At 34.7% G+C, this 1,585-nt stretch overlaps 1 protein-coding gene across 1 annotated transcript; it reads left to right on the top strand.

Annotated features, from left to right (window-relative positions):
• Positions 1-1,101: 1,101 nt before the first annotated feature.
• LOTGIDRAFT_176950 (hypothetical protein) lies at positions 1,102-1,557 on the top strand (the record flags this gene model as incomplete). The annotated part of the gene is made up of 1 exon (XM_009067362.1): positions 1,102-1,557. The coding sequence occupies one exon, from the start codon at positions 1,102-1,104 to the stop codon at positions 1,555-1,557; it is 456 nt and encodes a 151-aa protein (XP_009065610.1).
• Positions 1,558-1,585: the final 28 nt, after the last annotated feature.

Raw genomic sequence — 1,585 nt, 5'->3', positions numbered from 1 at the left:
GTCCAATATAGTAATAGAAGTAGATCAGCTCAACAACTAGTCTAATATAGTAATGAAAGTAGAACAGCTCAACAACTGGTCCAATATAGTAATGGAAGTGGAACTACTCAGCAACTGGTCTAATATAGTAATGGAAGTAGAATAGTTCAACAACTAGTCTAATATAGTAATGAAAGTGGAATAGCTCAACAACTGGTCTAATATAGTAATGGAAGTAGATCATCTCAACAACTGGTCTAATATAGTAATGGAAGTAGAACTACTCAACAACTGGTCTAATATAGTAATGGAAGTAGAACAGTTCAACAACTGGTCTAATATAGTAATGGAAGTAGATCAGCTCAACAACTGGTCTAATATAGTAATGGAAGTAGAACAGTTCAACAACTAGTCTAATATAGTAATGGAAGTAGAACAGCTCAACAACTGGTCCAATATAGTAATGGAAGTAGAACAGTTCAACAACTGGTCTAATATAGTAATGGAAGTAGAACAGTTCAACAACTAGTCTAATATAGTAATGGAAGTAGAACAGCTCAACAACTGGTCTAATATATTAATGGAAGTAGAACAGCTCAACAACTGGTCCAATATAGTAATGGAAGTGGAACTACTCAACAACTGGTCTAATATAATAATGGAAGTAGAACAGCTCAACAACTGGTCCAATATAGTAATGGAAGTGGAACTACTCAACAACTGGTCCAATATAGTAATGGAAGTAGAACAGTTCAACAACTGGTCTAATATAGTAATGGAAGTAGAACTACTCAACAACTAGTCTAATATAGTAATGAAAGTAGAACAGCTCAACAACTGGTCCAATATAGTAATGGAAGTGGAACTACTCAACAACTGGTCCAATATAGTAATGGAAGTAGAACAGTTCAACAACTGGTCTAATATAGTAATGGAAGTAGATCAGCTCAACAACTAGTCTAATATAGTAATGAAAGTAGAACAGCTCAACAACTGGTCTAATATAGTAATGGAAGTGGAACAGTTCATTGGTCTAATATAGTAATAGAAGTAGAACAGCTCAACAACTAGTCTAATATAGTAATAGAAGTAGAACAGCTCAACAACTGGTCCAATATAGTAATGGAAGTGGAACTACTCAGCAACTGGTCTAATATAGTAGTGGAAATAGAACAGCTCAACAACTGGTCCAATATAGTAATGGAAGTAGAACAGCTCAACAACTGGTCCAATATAATAATGGAAGTAGAACAGCTCAACAACTGGTCTAATATAGTAATGGAAGTAGGACAGTTCAACAACTGGTCCAATATAATAATGGAAGTAGAACAGCTCAACAACTGGTCTAATATAGTAATGGAAGTAGAACAGCTCAACAACTGGTCTAATATAGTAATGGAAATAGAACAGCTCAACAACTGGTCCAATATAATAATGGAAGTAGAACAGCTCAACAACTGGTCTAATATAGTAATGGAAGTAGAACAACTCAGCAACTGGTCTAATATAGTAGTGGAAATAGAACAGTTCAACAACTGGTCCAATATAGTAATGGAAGTAGAACAGTTCAACACCTAGTCTAATATAGTAATGAAAGTAGAACAGC

This window comes from Lottia gigantea (assembly GCF_000327385.1).
Source record: "Lottia gigantea unplaced genomic scaffold LOTGIsca_8132, whole genome shotgun sequence".
Taxonomy (NCBI): domain Eukaryota; kingdom Metazoa; phylum Mollusca; class Gastropoda; family Lottiidae; genus Lottia; species Lottia gigantea.
Note: the sequence above shows the minus strand (reverse complement) of the source record. Positions and strands in the feature narration are given on the sequence as shown.